Below are 17,820 nucleotides of genomic sequence, written 5' to 3' on the forward strand. Positions count from 1 at the left end.
GGGATCTGCGAAGGCCCCTCTTAGTACAGTCCTCCTCCCTCTGCTTCCGGAAACTCAACTGGCTTAGTACTGAAACATTTGTACTTGACATGCATAGACTTTTTTATCTTCCATCATTTCCTAACCAATCCATTATAACAACTATTTGCATAGCATCTAGGTTATATTAACTATTTGAAGAGAGACTACTTAAAATATACAGGAGGATGTGCATAAGTTGTAGGTAAATACTACATCATTTTTTATTAGGAATTTGAGCATCCACAATTTTCTTCCCTGCAGTGAAACCAACCTTCTGTGGATACCAAGAGACAACTGTACTGGGCTGGGGATTTAGCTCAGCAGCATAAGCGCCTGCCTGGTAAGTGCAAGGTCGTGAGTTCGATCACCAGTGCCACAAGAAAAAAAAAAGAGAGAGAGAGAGACAACTGTACTTCCAAGCGCAAGAGAGAAAGTTAATGAAAAGCTACATCACTCAAAACCATGTAAGACCACTAAGGATTGAGACTCAGAAATGATGGCTTGGGCTACCTGATCTTATGAAGGACCCTAACCAGCTGAGATGTTGGGTGAGGGCCAAAGAAACACAGAAGGGCAATGGAAGAAGAAAATCATATACATCAACTGTGGTGCTGTCACCAGAGAAAGTCGATGGCAGATACACGTTTTTCTTCTCTGCTTGACGTATGTGTACGTGTGTTTATGCACATGAGCAATGAGTACGTTAAATTTTTATTCCTTCTCTCTTTCCCCTTATAACTTCACATGGGGATTGTAAAAGATCACTAACAGTTTAAGGTTTAGTTTAGCTGCAGCACCCAGAGAGCCCTCCCTTCAACACTACAGGGCTCCCCCTTGCAAGCCGTGGGATCTGAGAGCCCCAACCTCTTCCTACATTCCTGCCGCTCTGGGAGTGGCCACTGCATCCTGAGCTTTCTGTGTTCTTTGATCTTATGGCCCTCTTGCAGCAGTGTAACCCAGTTGCCATCATAGACCCCCTTTGTTGAAAAATCTGTTATTTCTGCTTCCGGGACAGACCCTGACTGGACAAACTATGAGGAAAGTGGTACATGCCACTCTTCACCCATCATGGACACCAAGCTGTCCAAGAGGGAGGCCGAGATGGAAGACAGATTCCTTGGATATTTAAACACATACCCAGTCGTGCATGAAGCCAAAATTATCCCCTAAACTTTTTAGTTCCCTACACCAATGTTTCATTTTTTTATTTGAACCATATAAGGTTGGGTTTTCACTGTTTACAACAAAAAGCCTTCACTAATACTGAGCTGCTCGTCCCTACCCCTAGACCACCTTCACTCTACTGAATAAAACCAAAACCAGCCACCTTCTACTGAAAACTTTAATGAAACCAATAAGTTAATAAGTTAACAAAGTGAGGTACTTGCATATCCAAGGACTGGGTTGGTGGGGGAACATTGATCGTGGAAGGAGGGAGGGCCTCTTCCTATATGTCCTTTGGTCATAGGGTAATCCTATTCTCCTGCCCTTCTCCGCAGCTGTCTCGGAGGGAATAGAGGGGTGGCTCTCTGGGGACAGTGCAGTGCAGGTGAGGTGAGTCAGGAGATGCTCCATCCAGGGGATGATGGTACATGCAGAGGGCATGTTAGGGCAGAGGCCGGGCACCACAGGGCTGAGCATGATCCAACCCAAGCCCTGGTGCTAGTACATGCAAGTCCCCAGTATGAGAAGCAGGCAGCTTGGCCTCAGCCCCTTGTTCCCCAGCACCCGACAGAAGGTTGCCATCAGTCCTCTAGCCCTTGCCCTCCTGCCAGGAACAAAGGGATACAAAAGTGGTGCTAGAGGCCTGCAGTGGATGGGCACTTATGCCAGTATATGAGCTGCCAGGTAGAGTGAGAAGGGGACGGTGCAAGTGACAGCCATATGCACAGTTGGTGTAGCTGCTAGATGCATTATTATCCACTCGGAGTTAGAGTGACTAGGGATGGGTGGGCCTGGGGTCTTACAGTGGTGTGCAGGCCCCAGAGGCCTAGGCCTGAGTTGCACTGTGAGGACACTGAGTGGGGCTTCCAGGGTGGGCAGAGGCAGTAGTGCTCCTGGGTCATGGAAGAGTGTGTGTTTTTGAGGAAAGGGAGCTGGTAAAGTTCTGGGATTGGGTCTGGAGAGACGTGTGCTCACTTTAAAGCTCGCTCTCCTGTGCAGTGGAGATTCGATAAGGCCAGCCTGCCAGCGTCAGCTGCAGAGGCTCAGGAAAGGCTGTGTCCCTGTGCTCACATCTCCAAGTGTGCCTGCTTGTGGGCTCAGCATGAGTGCGAGGCTTTCTCTATGTCTGAGGAAACAAAGGATCATATTTGTGCAACTCATCTGATGGACTGTCTGAGATATTGTGGAGAATACAGAAACTTGTGCTGACTGGAGAGTCAAAGAGGGGCATGGACATCAGGCAGGAAGACAGAGGTCCTGCGAGGTGACACCTGCAGATGGGAAAGAAGGCCCAGGGACTGGCCCTGGGATAGAGTAGGGGAGATAGAAACAGGCCCCATGCTGGGGGTGGGGGGTTGATAAGCCAAAGAATGGGGAGGGGGTCATGGCCAAGCAGCCTGAGACCAGCTACTGCTGGGGGCCCAACTTCCAACGGAGGATGGGCTGGGGGACCCCATGGGGGCCCCCGAAGTTGCATATTTAACATAATTGCATATATGGTGCCCACCTGCCTTGTGGCAGGGTCCTGTGCTTTGTGGGTATCTGTGGGGACACCTTGGGCCCATCCCCAGTGGGGTGGGGACTTGGCGGGAGGGCTTCCCTGCTCTGTCTGAAGAGCAGGCCACAGACCTCACCTTGCATAGCTGGAAGCTGGGTCAAGTCCCAGGGCCCCAGCACCCCGCCCCCACTTCTGGGGCAGTGACCCTGCCAGGTGGGCCATGGCAGGCCTTGATGGAGCACGCAGGGTTCTGAGGGGCCCAAAGGCCACAAGGCAGCTGCTGCTGCTGCCCTCCGTGCAGCCTGGCACCTCATGCTCCTGGGAGGACGGTGCGCTGGCACCCGCAGCAAGTATCTCGCCCGCCCAGGCAGCTCAATACTGCATGTGGCCTCTCTCCCCGCCAGGGAGCGAGTTCAAGTAAGAGGAGTCCGGAGGCCTCAGTGGGCGGGTCCGAGCGCGAGGCCGTGGGGCCGACCCAGTGACGGCCCCGCCTCTGAGAAGTCTCTCAGTCCATGTTGGTGCTGACGGAGCGGGAGATGCTGAGCGTCTGTGCGGAGACGGAGATGTCCTCGTGGTCCACAGGGCTGTGGTAGTCCGAAGTGATGTCAGGGTCGAAGAGCGGCACTTGCACGGTGCCCAAGCTGGCCGAGGTGCCAGAGCGTAGGCAGCGCGAATAGAAGCCCAACAGCAGGTCCAGCTTGTGCTCGATGGACTGCACCTGGGGGCGGAGCACAGCTGGGAGGCGGGCTTGGGGCGAGGTTTGCCCAGGGAGGGGGCGCGCCCGGATCAGGGGCGGGGCTGTGGACAGAAGGGGCTCGGGAGGGGGCGTGGCCTGGGCCGTGTGTGGATAGGACGCTGCAGAGAGGAGTCCCCTACTAGTGACCCGGAAGATGAAATCCGGCCTGTGGACAGGATGAAGCCGGGACAGGATCCTGGCACGACTTTTAATTGCAATTGGCTGCGACAGTCCAAAACACAGACAACTGAATAGGTGGGATTTAGGGGATTATCTGAGATGGTAGCACTCTATGGAGGAGCCAAGCAGGAGAGGGCGAGCTTACCCGGATCCCTTAGCAGGACGGGGCAGGCTTTCTGGGAAGCAGGGATTATCCATGAGGCAGAATTTGGCTGGGCAAGGGATGTGTAATTCCTGCTAGAGCCCCCTGAGTGGGTGCTCTGGGGTGCAGATCTCCCCTCATCTTGTTCTCACGGCCCTCCAGAGCCTTTCGTCGACAGTCAGCTCCACCACTTCGGTAAAAGCCCATTCAGCACTCACCTGCTTCTCTACCTTGACCACGCGCCCCATCATGCTGATTTCATCCACTGCCTCCACATCGGGGTGCCCCTTGTCACCCTTCTCCCTGGACTTCCGGTCTCCAGGCCCCCGACCCACAATCTGGTCCACCCTGCGAGGAAAAAAAACCATCAAAGGGTTCGAATACATATGGCCCCTCTCTTCCACAAGAACTGTAGCCCACTGAAGGGAAAGACAGGCTGCGCCGGTGGGAGGGGCAATCTGAGGGGGCAAGCCATTGCCCTTGCACAAGGAGGTGGAGTGGGATTAACCCTGTTTTGTCCATGCCCTGTTTTGAGGGTTCTCCAACTGACTGAACCACGGCACCATTATACAAGCATGAAAAATAAAATAACCAGCTGATGGAGAAGTGGAAAACTGGACTGGGAAGAGGGGGTCACAGTCAGACTCTGAGCTATTAAGGAGGAAAGGTTAGAGTTGATGCCAGCTTTTTTCCTGGTTTCTTTTACTAGCTTCCTTCTCCAGCTCTTCTCCTCCTTTCTCTCTTAAACTTCCTCCAACTGGGTTTGTACCACCACCATTTCACAAAACTAGGCTCCCCAACAAACTCCATGTAGCTAAATCCAATGATCTGCTCTGTGCAAAGACAAAGATGTCCTCCATCTCATTTTTACCAGACCCAGTAGCAATCCTTGAAGAATCTGATCAGCCCATCTTCCTGTAAACATGTTCTTCATTTGAATTCCAAAACACCATCCTTCTCATGGTCTCCATCCCCCTGCTGTTCTCCTCCACATTCTTGTCCTCTTTCTCCAACTCCCTCACTGCTTCCTCTGTGTCCACAATCTCTAAACCTTGGAGGACCCAAAACTGGCTCCTGGCACCTCTTGGCTCAGTTTACTCCCACTTGCTAGGTCAAGGTCATGTCTTCAGTCCCATGATTTCAATCCCTGTATACCTGCTGACACCAATTTTTTTTTAGAAGTAGGTTTGAACCGATAGCCGAATCTTCATCTCCATCCCACACCTCTCCACTGAACTCCACACTCCTGTATCTAGATCAACACTAGCTGGATCGCTGATAGACATCGCAAATGTAGCCAGTCACAGACTCTCCCAGCTGAAACTCACTGCATTGTTTGCTTCTTCTATATCAATAAATGGCAGCTCCATTTTCCCTCTTGCTCAAGCCAGAAACCTTGGCTTTATTTTTTTTCCTCTCTCTTTTCTTTCATACCCCAATCACAGGCTTTTCTGATGAGGTATAAGAGAAAGTCTATATCCAGAATCTGCCCATTTGTCTTCCTTCCTCACAGCTGTGCCTCCATCATCTCTGGCCTGACATCTGAAGTAGGTGCTTCATAGGTCTATTTATTTACACCCTCGCTCCCATATAGTCTCAAGATAGCATTTTAAAAGATAATTCAGACGTTATCAGTCCTTTGCACAAAGCCCTCCAGTGCTCACAGCTCGCCCTGCATGAATGTCAAAGTCTTTGCAGTGGCCTACAAGGCTTTCTACAATCTAAGTGCTTACAGCCTTCTGCCCTCCTCTCCTACCTCTCTGGCTCCAGTCCAGCCACACTGGGATCCCTGCTGTTCTAACACAGCACTCCAGCCACTGGCCCGTCTCAAGTCCTTGCGCCCTCTGGAAATGCTTTGCTTCAGTAGTGACAGGTCTAGTTGTCTCACTTCCTTCCATTTTTTCCTGAAATGTCACTTCCTCATGTATTTAAATTGCAAATCCTAACACCTGAATTCCTACTTGCTCCTCAGCACTTGTGATCATCTGATGCTGTCTAGTGTCATCATCTGCTCTCCTTCTGCTAGAATGACAGCTGGGTAGATCGGGGAAGCAGACTTGCTCTCTACCACATCCCCTAGCAAGTAAGAAATGCCTAATGGCTATTTCTTTGGAGAATGAATGAATGGGCAGGGAAAATACAGGCTCAGAAGACAAGGGTACTGTGTAGGTGACTTAGATCTTGGCATAAGGATTCTTCCTTTAAAGTTTGGTCTACAGGGGCTGGGGATTTAGCTCAGCGGCATAGGCGCCTGCCTTGTAAGCAGGTAGTCATGAGTTCAATCCCTGGTACCGATAAAAAGGAAAAAGACAAAAAAATAAATAAATAAAAAATAAAGTTTGGTCTACAGAAAAGATACAGCTGGGGACTTAGCTCAACAATGCAAGTTCCTGCAGGCAAATGCAAGGTCCTGAGTTTGATTCCCAGTGGAGGAAAAATAAATAAATAAGTAAAACAGAGAAAAGATGCAGGATTTCAGACGTAAAAAGTAGGCATGAATTTGCCTATCCCTTCAAGAGGTGGGAGGTCAGTGATTCTTACAGGCCCATTATTTTAGGATCAGGAAACAGTCATTTTAAAGAAAGTCCAGAGGTATGCACAGCTGTATGGTTAAGTTTTCCTTCAGCCTCAAGATAGGTCCAGGGTCTGGCCTCTGCCTTGCCCTGCAAGCCTGGAGACCTTGTTTGAGCAGAAATCCCTGTTTTGGTACTGGCCCCTAAGAGGCACCAGTGACCCAGCTCCAGACCTAGCGTGAGGGTCCAGGTGGGGGACTCACCGAGCCTGCAGGCTCTTAATCCGGCCCAGCATGTCCAGGTGCCCTGCAGAGTACTGCTCGATGACATCCTTCACATCGTATGGTCGCAGCATCTCCTTGAATTTCCTTTTGGCCACCAGGAACTTCAGAATCCTGAAGGGGTAGCAAGTCACACAGATGGTCCAGTTTTCATAGGGAATCCTTTCTTCCAGCCCCCTCTCTGTTTGTCTGCTACCCTCCTTGTCTAGCATCAGGGTACCTGCTCAGGCCACCACAAGTAATATCTGCTGAATCCTCCCCTCTCTCTACCCAACTACCGCACTCCCCTTTCCCTGTACTCTCACAGGGGTTCGTGTTTTTCCATGGGTATCTGCAGTTGCATTTACCCTGGAGAGAGACTGGACCTGGTATGCGTCAGCTGGGTGAGACACAGGGCATCTGTGAACACCAGCTGCTGATCACAGCTTGAAAGAAGAAATACAGCATTCACTCCATGAATACATGGCATCACTGTGCTGGGCCCAGAATATCCGAGGGGAGTCAGAGCCAATCCCTGGTCTCTTCTGGGATTGGGAGAGCAAGAGGACACAGGCAATTATAGGGTAACAAGGTCCAGGTTCAAAGAACGGGGAAAGAGAGCCCAGGATCATGAGAAGGAAAGGTGAGTGCTGGACAGGTCAGGGACAAGTATTTTGAGTCAGGGTCTCACTATATAGCCCAGGCTGGCCTCAAACTCATGGAGATCCTCCTGCCTTTGTCTCCCAAGTACTGGGATTACAAGCATGTTTGCAAGGGGCAATTCCTGAGAGTACCATTTCCCAGTCCCAGGACAAGAGGAGAGAGTTGAAGGAGCTTCATGGAAGTAGGCAGGCATGGAGGGGTGAGTGAGATTCCATCCTGAGTGGCAGGGACATGATGGAAACAGGTTGACAGGGGTGGGGTCAGTGAGGACACAGAAGAGATGGACTGGGAGGACTGTGAAGAGCCCGAGTCTCTGGCATAGAGTGGGCACTGGGCCGAAGGAGTCTTGTTCCCTCTGCTTTGGCAGGACCTCTGTACCAGCTTGTAGAGAATCCTCCGGAGGGCCGGGGTCACAACCCAAAGATTGTCCCTAGGGGACAGGCCTGAGCTGGAGGGGGGCAATTTGGTGGAGCTCTGGGACAGCTGGGAGGAAAACATAGGAGGTGGGACTGAAAGACTTCTGGGACCAGGATGATTCCTGTGGATGCCGCAACAGGTTGACAGGGGTGCTGTTGTGTGAATGCTGACCTGAATGGAGGAGCAGCAGGTCTGGCACAGGCCAGGTATAAGGGATGTGTGGAGTGGCAAAGACAGCACACCTGCCATAGCAGTGGCACCATGTTCTGGCAGCAGTTGCAAGAGGAGAGAGACAGGGCATTTGGTAAGGGGGTGAAAAGAGCGGCAGACTCTGGAGAGATGATACAGATGACTGATCTCAAAAGGAAAACAAAAGGAAGAGGCCCGTGGGCCCAGGAGGAGAGGGGTGAGCCCACAAGAAGGGGAGCAAGCCAGAAAGGCTTGGGATTCAAGGGTTTCTGGAGCTAGAACTGCAGGCTGGAAATGGGAGACAGGGCCAGGATTCCTGGCTGAGGCACTGGGGGTAGAGTCCACCACTGGGCCATGGCTACAGCGCTCCGAAGACTGATTCCCACTAACTGCTGAAGCACAGAGATAACCTGTACAACTGTTCTGACCAAGACTTAACATAATAAATACACTTAGCATTGAAAACCAGCATAAATATGCACATATACGCACACACACATACAGAACCAATGGAAATAAAACTTTTGTAAACATTATCCTTAATATGAGAGATACATGCCCATATTTTCTGTCTTGTTTGGTTTGCTTTTAAAGGCTGACTATGCCCACTAACTTGATTACACTAAGCTGATTTCAAATCGTCTCTTTTGAAGAACACAGCTCTAGAGAAAGTCCTGGTGCAAACACACAGATGGAGCTAAGACACCAAGGAAAGAAAGAGTTTGAGACAGAGGCAAAAGGAGACTGAAACACAGATACAAGGAAAGAGAGGCAGGACAGAGACCTCAGGAGAGCGGGCAGGGGTCCTCACAGCTGGAGGAAGACAGAGGAAGAGGAAGGAGCAGGGAGGTGGGGGCGTGAAACGGAGGGGCAGAAGTGCCGACACTGAGTCGAAGACAGAAAAAGGGAAAAAGAGGAGGAGAGGGGAAACAGAAGTGGCTGGGAGGATGCTGGGTATGAGAATAGGGACAGGACGGGCAGCCGTGCCCACAGGTCGTTGGAGCCAACCTTCTGGACAGGAGCATGGAGCAAACCCTGCTGGAAGCCATATGCCACCTTCCCACCCCAGCCACACTCCAGGCAGGCAGCAGCTGGCACACTGGGAGCTCGGCCAGGCCTGGCCATGAGGGCAGGCCCAGATGGGGAGCCGCAGAGGGCAGCAGATGGAAGGGGTGCTTGCCTCAGGCTCCGGTCTCACCTGACAGAGCGGATGACCGTCTTCACAGCAGGCATGACATCGTCCACTGTGAGCTCACACTGGTAGCTCTTCTCTTCTGGTCCTTCCTCTGAGGGGCCCTCTGAAAAGATGAGGATTGCCCACATCACCCAAGTGGTGGCCACAGAAGGGTCCACTCCCAACCCACCACCTCCATTAGGATGACAAAACCCCAGAAAGGGCCCCGAAGGAGAACCAAACTGCTGCCTCCACAGCTGCAGCTCCTCACTGGCCTGCCCAGGACAAGACTCCAGTGTGCCACCTACTCACATGCCTCTGTGGCCTGGTAGTGTAAAGATCAGCCTGGTGCCGGATGCTTTAGGGTACACCTGGTCTAGCCTGGGGCAAAGTTGCTGCTAACTACTACCCGGCCAACCTGAGCCGCAGACCTTCCGGGGCTCACCTTCAGCAGAGGTGCGGGGTTTGAGTCTCAGAGAGGCCCGGAAGCGGGTGCGGTCATTGAAGCTCCAGCTCTTCTGTACCTTGGTGGGGCTGGTGGCCTCACCCATCTGCTCACTGCCTGGGGAGGTGGGCATTGGTGGAGGTGCCAGGTGCTGCTTAGAAGGACCGGTCCGCCGTTGGGAGCTGCCCATGCGGATTCGGTCTTTGATGCCCATTCGGCTGCTGGCAGGGCAGGACAGGTTGGGAAGAGAACAAGTTAGCCAGTGCTGGGGCAGGGGCAGCGTAGGGACAAAGCTGACCTAGGACTTGGGAGTGACTATTGGGTCTTGATTCCCAACCAAGCAGAGATTTCATGGGATGGGAAAAGGGTGTGGAGGGGGCTTATTCCTACAGGAAGCTGAAATTGGGTCAGGTGGAGCACGTTCCCACCCCTGCCCCACCTCCCACCCACCCTTCATTGCCCAGACAGATAAGGGTGCACAGGAGACAGATGTCACAGTGGAAGAAGTGAGAGAAACCCAGGAAGGAAGTCAGAGACAGCAGAATGGAGGATCTGGGTCTGGCCTGGGGACAGAGGGAGGGTAGAGGTCGCAATCCCTTTGGGCCAGACAGGGTGGTAAGGGACAGAGCTCACCTGGCTGTGCAGAGTGAACCAGGCCTCCAGTCCTAAGTGTACAGGGGCTTTAGTTGAGGACGTGTGTGCGTGCATGAGACTGGGTAAACAGGTAACAGCGTGTATGCATGTGGCAGGTGTGCACCTGTGTCAGTTGATATTTTCCTGTTTCCCACTGCTGGAGCTGTCTGAGCCCAAACTTTCAGGTCAGAGAGATTTAGGACCCAGTAGGACTGTATAGGTACACTGCATATAAGGTCCTCTTCACAGAGACTTCCATGTGACAGTTCCCAGGGAGGCCTGCAATGTGATGGCCTGCCAAAGACCTGGGTCTGCTGAAGACCGGTGCCCGTGCTCCCAGTGAGGGACTATTTGATAATCTGGTCTTCTGTGATTTTCTGAGTTCTGCTCACCTGGACCCATGTGGTCTTGGATCCTCCTCAAAGACCAACTTGCTATACTGGCTGCTGAGCTCTCAGTTCAACCCACACGTCTGTCTGCACATGATACATATGTATGCCAGTATACAGGTTCTGAATTCCCTTCCTGTGCCCAGATCCCCACTGCATCCCCCAACCTTGGAGGAAGACAGGTTGGGTAGGCCTCAGGTTCCCAGACAGGTCCTGGCTAACCAGTACTGGGTAGAGTAACTCTGTGTCCAAGAGGTTCCAGGACCACACCACTGCCGTGTAGGAAGGATCTTTGCAGACATCTACCCCATACCCTACGGCACTGCTGCTGCCTCTCGTGCTGTAGTCTGCCACTGCAGTCAGGCTCAGTGGCCCCAGCTCAGGAGAGCATCAGCCAGTCTTAGAGAAGACCTGAGGTGGGGCAGGGGTGAAGGAGGAGCTGTGTCACCTACTCTCAGACTTTCAGATCAAGGGTTGAGCAGAGGACAGGTTCTGGTTTCGGTGTTGGATGAGAGGTGGGTTCTCCATGCCAGAGCATGGAATAGAGGGTACAGAGCAAGGTGCTGAGGTTAGGGAGATCTCGAAACCAGGGGTACCTTCTTGAAGGTAGCTGGGATGTAGGGCCATCCTTAGAGGTGAGGCCTCTGCCCAGAGGACTGAGGCTGCAAGTGAAGGACTGGGGTCCTAAGGATACCAGAAGGGAAGGAGAGGGATTGCTCCCACAATCCAGCATGCGCTTCACTGGCCCAGAATCCCCTTGGCACATCCCAAAGATTCCAGCGAAGTTTGAGCACTGCTCTCCCAAACTTTCCTCTGCAGAGCCATTCCTGCGGGCTCTCCTCATGCTGGCAAGCACCCCCACCCTGGGTCCGTGCAGCCCCTGCCTCTGTCCCCCACTCCTCAAAGGGGGAGAGAAAGGGAGGAGGCTGGGGAGACGCTAACATTTCAGCCAGGGGCCTGTAACGCCTGATCACTTCACCCAATACATCCGGCTCCCAAGGCGTTCTGGAGGAAGGGGTGACTCCCTGTCTCAAGAAGTATGCAAACAAGGCTGAGGGCAGGACTTTGGAGGAAAGGGGCTGAGGCTTGCACTAGAGGCCTTGAAAGGTCCCTTTCCAGCTCTGATTCTGTGATGGAGATGGGAGCTACTGGCTAGGCTTGTGATATTCTGTAACTTTCTAGCCTGTCAGAGGCCCGGGCTCCTCTTTAGTGCAAGCAGACACTGTTTTCCCAGGAGCAGCCCTGGGCAGGGCTCCTTGGGCAGGGCTCCTTGGGCAGGGCCCAGAAAACAGCTCATGTCAGCCTCTCTGGAGCCTGAAAGCTCAAAGAAAATGGAAAGAAACCTGGCACTGTGGGCACCACAGAGCTCTTTCCCTTCGCAGGCTCCTGGAGCATATATGGCCTCAGTCTGCCAGCCTTAGTTTCTAATCCTCTCTGCCACTTGGTGGGGGAAGATCCTCAAACAAGGACTGGCAGGCAGAGGATGAGGAAAAAGAAACAACAGTGTGAGGTTGCTGAGCTCTTTGGGATGCAGCAAGGCCTGCACTAGTTCCTCAGACATAGACAGTGTGTTCTTTTTCAGGACAAGTGCTCACAGTAGGAAGTAGGGCAGTGATTCTCAATGAGGGGTGATTTTGCCCACCAGGGAACATCTGCAATATCTGGAGACAGTTTGGATTGCCACCCTGTGGGACACTCCTGGCACTAGTGGGTGGAGGCTAGAAACAATGCCTAACACAATACATGTGCTGGCCCCTTAGCAAGAATGGTCCAATTCAAAATGTCAGTGGTGCCAAAGCTGGGCAACTGTGGCCAAAAAGTGTATGGGTGCCTGGGAGCAGGACAGGGTAGGCTTGTCGGTGGCTGTTGCTGAGAAGGTGAGCTCTGGTGCAAGCTGCTCTCTGGCTCTCCTGCTGGACCCAATCCTTGCACTCATATCCTCCAGGAACTTCTTTAGGACACATCCTCTGCTTCCCATGGCCAGGCTCACAGTGGGGACAGGCAGCCTACTCCTACAATGCTGCCCATGGTCCCCTCAGGGACTAAAGAAATATCTGTCTGCTGGCCTCCCTGCCCTCCAGTGCCCCAACCCTGCCCCAGTCTCTCCTGTACTACACAGACAATCCTGCAAAAAGGCAGACCTGATCCAGGTAGCCTTAGTTTAACTCTTCAGTGAGCTTCCATATCCTATAGCAGTGGTTTCCAAGCTATTTTTTAAACTAAGATCTTAACTGCCAAATGAGGCCAACATTTATAGCAGTCAGGCATAGCATTGTTAGTGGAAGCAGATTCTATCACCATCTGCATTTTGGAGGAAACTGAGGCACGACGGAGAAATTACATGATTTGCCCCAGGACACGTGCTAGGGATTGATGGCTAGATTCAGAATTCATGATCCGGAATCCATGTTTCTAGGAAAGATGGCCTCTTGTCAGAGGCACATACAGCCAGCCAGGGGCTCTGGCCCTCACCTGCCACCACAAAGCTCCAAAGGCAACTTTGGGAAACCCAGGCTAACAAACCCAGGCCATCAGGCAATGCCAACAAGATGACGCCTGCACTGGCTTCTGTGTTCTTTCTGAGCCATTCCCACGCCTAGGATAGTTCTGACATCCAACTCTCAGATCTGACCAAGGGGGCTGTGGGCTTTTCCCCTGCTGTACTTTCCTGCCTCCCTGCCTGGTCCATGCAGCTCTCCCATCCTCTAACTACTGCCCTTTCAGGGCTACCTTACTTTGAAGTGCCCAACTCAGGCTCCATAGACCCTCTGCTTCCTCCTTTTGTGGCCCTCTTTGCACTGAACTGCAATTACCCTATAACTCTCCAGGGATCATGTTTTATTCATCACTGTGTCTCCAGGGTACAGATCAGGTCCTGGCACAGGGCACGTACCACAGAGTTTAGCAAAGCAACTAAAAGAGCAGGCACTCTGGAGCTGGTGAACGAGTTGCCAGGCATAACCCTGTAGGCATTTTTAGGGCTCCCAGGTAGGCAACGGGAAGACAGGAAGCTAAACCCAAGACCCAGCACAAGTCAGAATGGGAAGGACCCTCAGAGAGCCTCTAGTTCAATCTGCTCATTCCACAGAGGGGAAACTGAGATCCAAAGAAGGAAAGCAATTTGGCCAAGGTCACACAGGGGTCCGTGGCAGAGCCAGCACGCATCCCCAAGGCTCCTGCAGGTGTCCCTTCTGGCACACTGGGCCAGATTGGCAGAGGCATCCCCAGGAAGGCACAGGGCTCATCAGGGCCCCAAGGCAGACGGCAGGCGGCAGGCACATGCACCTTGTTCTTGGCCCATCCTGTCCCCCTCTCCAGCCCCCAAACTGGGGGAAACCAGGAGGAGTGGGGACAGGAGGAGGAGGCAAGGGGGTACCTCGGTCTCCAGCTGGCGTGGATCCGAAAGAAACTCCGTTTATTACTAAACATCTGGCTGGAAAGTTGAGAACAAGACACGATCTGAGGTTAGTGACAAAAAGGCGGGTAAGGAGAGCATAGAGAGTTGCCAGGATGGGGCCGGCCTCCTGTGGCTGGTGGGAGAGAAGAAAGCCCCACCCAAATCACCCTCCAGCCTCATCCTCCAGACAGTGGTTCTCGAGTTCTGCATAAAGATCTCCTGGGAACATGATGCACATGCAGAATCCTGGGCCTCTTCTCCAGAGTCTGACTTCAGACTTAGGGAAAAGGCAAGGAATATGCATTCCGAACGCATGCTCCATGGGATGCCGATGCAGGGGTCCGGAGACCACGCTTCAAGAAACTCACTGCAGAACTCTAATAGGAGAGGTGCTGGTCCTGGGAATGCCATTCCCCAGAAAGTCTGGCTCCTTAGAGCTCTACTTCCTGGTAGAGTTCAACATGCTAGCCTAGGCCTATCCCTAAGCATCACTGAGGATGTGGTCAATCAGATTTGTGTAAGCCTGCATATATTTGGAGATCCTGGGTTACATACCCACCCCACAGGGCCCAGACTGCCAAGATTAAGGATATGGCCACTTGGCCTGAGCCTGGTGACTGATTCGGAAGGCACAGTCCAGCTTCCTGGAGTCCTTAGGAAGAAGGGACACTCCACCACCATCACCGTGAATGCCAGACACAGATATCCAGGGCAGATGAACAGAAGCTGGGAGTCAATGACGGCCAAACCCTCATCTGTAATCTGTTCCTGGGCTCTGGGAGCTCGGGGGCCCAGAAAAGCCAGGGGGTGGCACAGGTACCAGGTTCCTGGCTGATCTCCATTTCCAGGACCTTTCTATTCAGTCAAGGTGAGATGAGAGTGCACTGAAGAGCCCAGACTCGGGTCCTGGGCAGGTTTCTGGAATGTGAAAACTTGTGTTTCTGCCTATAAGCAGTGATGTAGGCAGAATGAGATAACAAGGACCTCAGGGCAGTGATGGTGAGGCTACACCATGGACATCAGGAAGATCCTAGCCTGGCCTGGTCATTCGTACCTCCCCTCCCTCCAGCTCCAGGCCTGGAGAGGCTCCCTTCACTATCCACTTCTTGCTCAGCCCTTGGCCCCAAAGTGCCCTCACTGAGAACAGGGAAGGGACGCTGCCGACCGCAACCTGTACACCAAAACACCCCCATCAGCCCATTCTTCAGACTTCTTCAACCCAAGACTCAGAGAACCCAGAGGCCCTGATCATCATTGATTTTCTGTCAGGAACAGAGTGACTTGATTTTCTCAAGGACACACAGAATCAGGTGGCAGAGATAAGATTTCACGGCATCGCCCCTGGATCACTAGGGAGCTCAACTCTTGTCAGATTCCTTGTTCTAGGTCTGGGCTCAGAATGACTCCTGAGGATCAAAGCTTAGATGTGTACCTGGCTGGCTCAGTTATGATGTGTGAAGATGGGGCAAAACAAAGGGATGGGTAAGGGACAAGGGAGGGATGAGGGGATCTGAACCCTTGACCTCAAAGCTACACCTCTACAGAAGCAGCCGCTGTTCCCCATCCTGTGAGTGAATGGGCTTCCTTTATCCAAATACGCCTGGATTTCCTCCATTGACAAACATTTATTGTGGGCAACACTGCTATTTTGTGGTTCTTCTTTCAAGATGCAAAAGCTCCAGGAGAGATGGGTCAAGCAGAAAGAGATAGTCAGGGAAGATGGCCAATGGGGAAGAAAAGAGAATCCCCAAAGCCCCGTCCAGGGTTAGCAAGGCTGTGGACAAGGGTTACACAAGACGAGAGCGTGAGTCGCAGGCTGGGTTTAGTGGGTCCCACAGCGGTCTTAGTCACAGAGCTCTCTTCCCAGCTGGCATCTGGTTCCCCATTGTGAGTGCAGTGTCAGGCCCCTCCCAGAGCAACATGCCGGGGGAGGGGGTTCCCTGCCCTCACACCCAGATGATGCCCACGATTACCTGAGCCGTAAGCACCTGTGGCCAGCGGCCTCCTCCTCTCTCCAGCTTCCAGGGAGGGATGGGGGAGGGGAGCAGGGATGGAGGAGTGAGGGGACGCGGAAACAGAGAAAGAAAGAGGATAATGGCATGAATGGAGGGGTGACAGGAAAGGATGATGTGGACATCTCTCCCGCTCGGACCCTCAGAGTCCCAGGTGATGTAAAGGTGAGTCCAGCCTGGCCTAATCAGGGAGATCCTTGGTCTGTACCTGTCTGGACATTCAACGACAAGCACCCAGGCCTGGGACAAGGCATGGGAGTCCCCAAACAGGCCCAGACACCCACGTAGTGGCTGGAGGCAGGTCTGAGAGAAGATGAGACACAGAATGGAAGAAGAAGAGAACAAGAGGAGGTGGCAGCCCCACGGGGCCCCTACCTTTCCCCAGGGCAGAAGGAGGCGCTGCCCGGCCGGTGGCAGGTGGCAACGGGCGGGTAGCGGGAGGGCGCTCCGTCGGGTACTGGCGCCCGCCGCACCTCCAGGGGCCGTAGGCCCCCATTTCGGGCCCGTTGCACGTGCTCAAACAAGAGGGCCAGCTCTCTGCAGGAGAGGGCGCTGTCAGCTGCAGGCAGGGCTGGGGCACCACGCCCTCACCCAGTGGACACTGAGCTCCTAAGCTCAGATTCTGCTAGGTCCTGTCTCACTCACTAGGGGTGCTCACGAACACTACCCCCCCCCCCGCCCCAGCAACTGGGTAGAGGGTGGAGGGTGGAGGGTGGTGGGTGAGAGAGTGGCTTTCTTCCCCGCTTTCTACACTCTTAAGTTTCTGGGAAATTCTCAGGGATGGCAAGTATGCCTATGCAGGGTGGGCACAACTCAAGAGCACCCACACAAGGCGGGAAGTAAGAGCTGCGATCCAGCTGACTGTTCATCCAGCCAACTGCCTGGATGCGGAGTTGTGCTTAGCAGAAGGCCAGCAGCAGCCCTAAAATCCTTAGCCTCCCACTCTGACTGTACATTTTAAAGGGGATGGAGGCTGAGGACGGAGACTTGATAGAGTGTGTGGCCCAGTTTCCCTCCCGTGTGGGATTCACCCCTGCTGCTGGGATCCTGGAGCTGGGATCAGGGCTACAGCTGCTCCCTAATTTCCTAGGCCACTTCTTATCAGCATGGCTCCTCTCTCCTGCTTGCCTTCCCATTGCAGAGATGAGAAAACTGAGGTCCAGGGAGCAGAAGGCCCAGGGGATGCAGGCCAGCCTCTATCCCTCCTACTAGGGACCCCAACCCCCTAACCCCAACAACAGCTCACAGTCCACTCCACCCCCTCCTGCTCTGGGCCTGAAGCCCTGAGGGCTGCTCTGGAAAAGGAGGCTTCCTCCTATTCAGCCGCTCCTGCTGTCTCTGAGGTGGGAGCTTGGCTCTGCCAGGTGGGGAGATGGGCAGGTGATGCCAGGTACCCCCTCTCCTGCTCTAACCCTAGAAGCCCTTGGGGCTGGGAAGACACAGGAGGAGCAAAATATGGGGGAGTCAGATCACGCAACAGCTGCTCTTGGAGAACTAATGAGGCAGAAAAGGTGTGCAGAAGCGCTGAGCACAGCAGCCCAGCCCAGCCGCACTCTGAGCCGCCTGCCTGTGTGACTGAGCCAGCTCTGTGGTCTTCGTTCCTGCCCCAGGGCCTGGCCACCGTGATGCTATTAATAACCTCCTGTGCAGAGCAGCCCTGTGCAGCCCTAGCCCAGCCTGGGCCAGTGGGACAGACCCACTTCTGTGTGCTGAAGCTGCTGCCTGGCACAGGAGCAGTGGGCACACGGTCACATACGGGGCAGCCCAGCACACTTGTTCCTGCCATTCCATACTCTCGAACAGCTGCAATACACCAAACTGTGAAGGGCCAGCACTCTCCCTGACTCAAGACTAAATGGGAGCTGAGCTGACTATCCCACTGCCCTGGGTGGCACCACCTAGGGCTGAGCATGCAAACCACCAACACTCCAGGAGCCAGGGCTCAGCTATGGGGCAGAGCTGCACCCGTGCCTCGTGTCCAGCCGGC

At 53.4% G+C, this 17,820-nt stretch overlaps 1 protein-coding gene across 4 annotated transcripts in view; it reads right to left on the reverse strand.

Annotated features, from left to right (window-relative positions):
* Positions 1-1,349: 1,349 nt before the first annotated feature.
* Positions 1,350-17,820, reverse strand: part of Kcnq4 (potassium voltage-gated channel subfamily Q member 4) — a 49,129-nt gene continuing 32,658 nt past the window's right edge. For 2 of the 4 annotated variants that reach the window (XM_004999759.3, XM_063236217.1), the window contains exons 9-14: positions 16,209-16,370; positions 9,403-9,623; positions 8,982-9,081; positions 6,518-6,649; positions 3,960-4,089; positions 1,350-3,401 (exon numbers count right to left, since the gene is read on the reverse strand). In XM_004999759.3, coding sequence (XP_004999816.2) covers positions 3,189-3,401; positions 3,960-4,089; positions 6,518-6,649; positions 8,982-9,081; positions 9,403-9,623; positions 16,209-16,370 — 958 coding nt within the window. In that variant the 3' untranslated portion in view covers positions 1,350-3,188. Of the gene's footprint in view, positions 3,402-3,959; positions 4,090-6,517; positions 6,650-8,981; positions 9,082-9,402; positions 9,624-13,800; positions 13,858-15,794; positions 15,840-16,208; positions 16,371-17,820 lie in introns of all 4 variants that reach the window. The other 2 variants (XM_063236215.1, XM_063236216.1) reach the window with 2 other exon arrangements.

Source organism: Cavia porcellus, unplaced genomic scaffold (genome assembly GCF_034190915.1).
Source record: "Cavia porcellus strain 051 isolate PalLab524CR breed Dunkin Hartley unplaced genomic scaffold, mCavPor4.1 scaffold_25, whole genome shotgun sequence".
NCBI classification, from domain to species: domain Eukaryota; kingdom Metazoa; phylum Chordata; class Mammalia; order Rodentia; family Caviidae; genus Cavia; species Cavia porcellus.